General features: G+C 31.5%; 1 protein-coding gene across 1 annotated transcript; it reads left to right on the top strand.

Moving 5' to 3' along the window:
• Positions 1–492: 492 nt before the first annotated feature.
• LOC105826837 (DNA topoisomerase 2-binding protein 1-like) lies at positions 493–1,561 on the top strand (the record flags this gene model as incomplete). Its single annotated transcript, XM_012664854.1, has 3 exons — positions 493–616; positions 1,195–1,341; positions 1,459–1,561. Coding segments are annotated over 3 exons (374 nt in total), but the record flags the coding sequence as incomplete, so codon positions are not given.
• Positions 1,562–1,934: the final 373 nt, after the last annotated feature.

The raw sequence follows: 1,934 nt of genomic DNA on the forward strand, positions 1-1,934 counted from the left end.
AGTAGTTTCTGTAACTTACTATTACAGTACAGGAGTATTATTACAGTATTGCACTGTATTATTATTACCGCATATGAGCTATTATAGTATCTTTATTATTACTGTATATATGCTATTCATCAGGGATCTAAGTTATGTACAAATCTGACCTAAAGACTTCTCAGGAACGTATCTACCCTGGGACCGCCTGTACCTTTATTGTTAATATAAAGTGATACTCATTATAAAAGAAAATTGAAACAATTCAGAAAAGTATAAAGAAAAAAGTAATATTTTAAAGAATATCTTTCTAAACTTCTTTCTACATTTAGATACCTACAGGATATATGCATTAAATTAATCAAAAAAAGGTAGAGCCTGTCATTTTAATGTTCTTATTCTAGTTCTGAAAGTTTTTTGAAGGTCAGAATATTCTGTTCATACTGAACGATCATCTTAAGCTAATGTAGATATTTCTCTTAGTTATTCTTTATTTGTATTTGGTTGTTACAGGTGGAGTTTTGATGAAACAGTGACTCATTTTATCTATCAAGGGCGGCCAAATGACACTAATCGAGAGTATAAATCTGTAAAAGAAAGAGGAATACACATCGTTTCAGAACACTGGCTTTTAGATGTAAGCAATACTTTTCCTTCTCTATTAACTGAAAATGTATGCAAACATTTTTTCAGAGCACAAACTTCAGTTTCAGTGTACGTAAACAAGTTTGATAATCTTGTTTAACTGTGTACATCTCATTTCTTTTCCATCAAAAACTTAAGCGCTTTAGTACTTAAATACTTAACAAATCTTTAGTGGATACTCTTTCTGATTCTCCCAACTCATTTCACTAATTAAAAATGATATGAATAGAAATCTTATAATAATTTGAGGAAAATTAATTTAACATAACAATACAGTTTAGAACTGTGTTTCTTTTTTTTTCTGGGTATACCCTGGTGTATTATTCATAACTTGGCAAAAGCATAGAAATAGAATTAGGTTGTATACTTTGGTGGATATAACATTTAAAAAGTGAGGACAATTTGTCATTTGTATCATGAGAATTTTTCAGTGTAAACTACTTTTTAATACTTTAATTTTGTGAACTTTTGCCATCTTACAATATAATGTATTGGTTGTCCTTATCCTTCTTAACATCTTCTATTCATTAAGATTTTTCAGTTGTTTTAAAGCACACCATTATATTGCAGTGTGCCCAAGAGTATAAACATCTTCCTGAGTCTTTTTATCCACATACTTACAATCCCAAAATGAGCTTGGATATTAGCGCAGTACCAGATGGCAGACTCTGTAATAATCGACTCCTCCCAGCTGCCTCTACAACAAAGAATGATGAGGTAAGTAATATAGATGATACATTTACCCCCTCCAAAGCAGAATTTGTAATCATATATTGCTATGAAAACTTATACAGCAGCTTGGTTTGAGAAATTGTAATTTTTCTCTCTCAATAGCCAGACCATTTGCCTTTAGAAGAAAACGATGTAGGCAACATAACAAGCAATAATAAAGAATCGGCACCACCAAATGGAAATGGCAGGAATGACTGTAAAGGAGGTAAAATATTTTAAGTTTCAAAAATTTTTTATAAATATATATCTTTCATACAGAATGCTTCATTATCAGATGGAAAAATAAAATTATTTTCTATGTTGGTAAAAACATCACTTGAACCTGGGAATTTGAGACCAGCCTGGGCAATATAGCAAGACCCTTTTTTAAAAAAAAAAAAAGGGTCAGAGATTTTTTTTTTTTTTTTTTAATTTTTAAGATGTTTTTATTTTTGTAGAGACTAGGTCTCCCTATGTTGTCTAGGCTGGTCTTGAACTCCTGGCCTCAAGTGATCCTCCTGCCTCAGCCTCCCATAGTGCGGGGATTAGATTATTTTTCCTGGTGAGGAGAATGTTGAAGGGGAAGAATCAGGAGATCA

The sequence above is a fragment of the Propithecus coquereli genome, unplaced genomic scaffold (assembly GCF_000956105.1).
Source record: "Propithecus coquereli isolate 6110/MARCELLA unplaced genomic scaffold, Pcoq_1.0 Scaffold9201, whole genome shotgun sequence".
NCBI classification, from domain to species: Eukaryota; Metazoa; Chordata; class Mammalia; order Primates; family Indriidae; genus Propithecus; species Propithecus coquereli.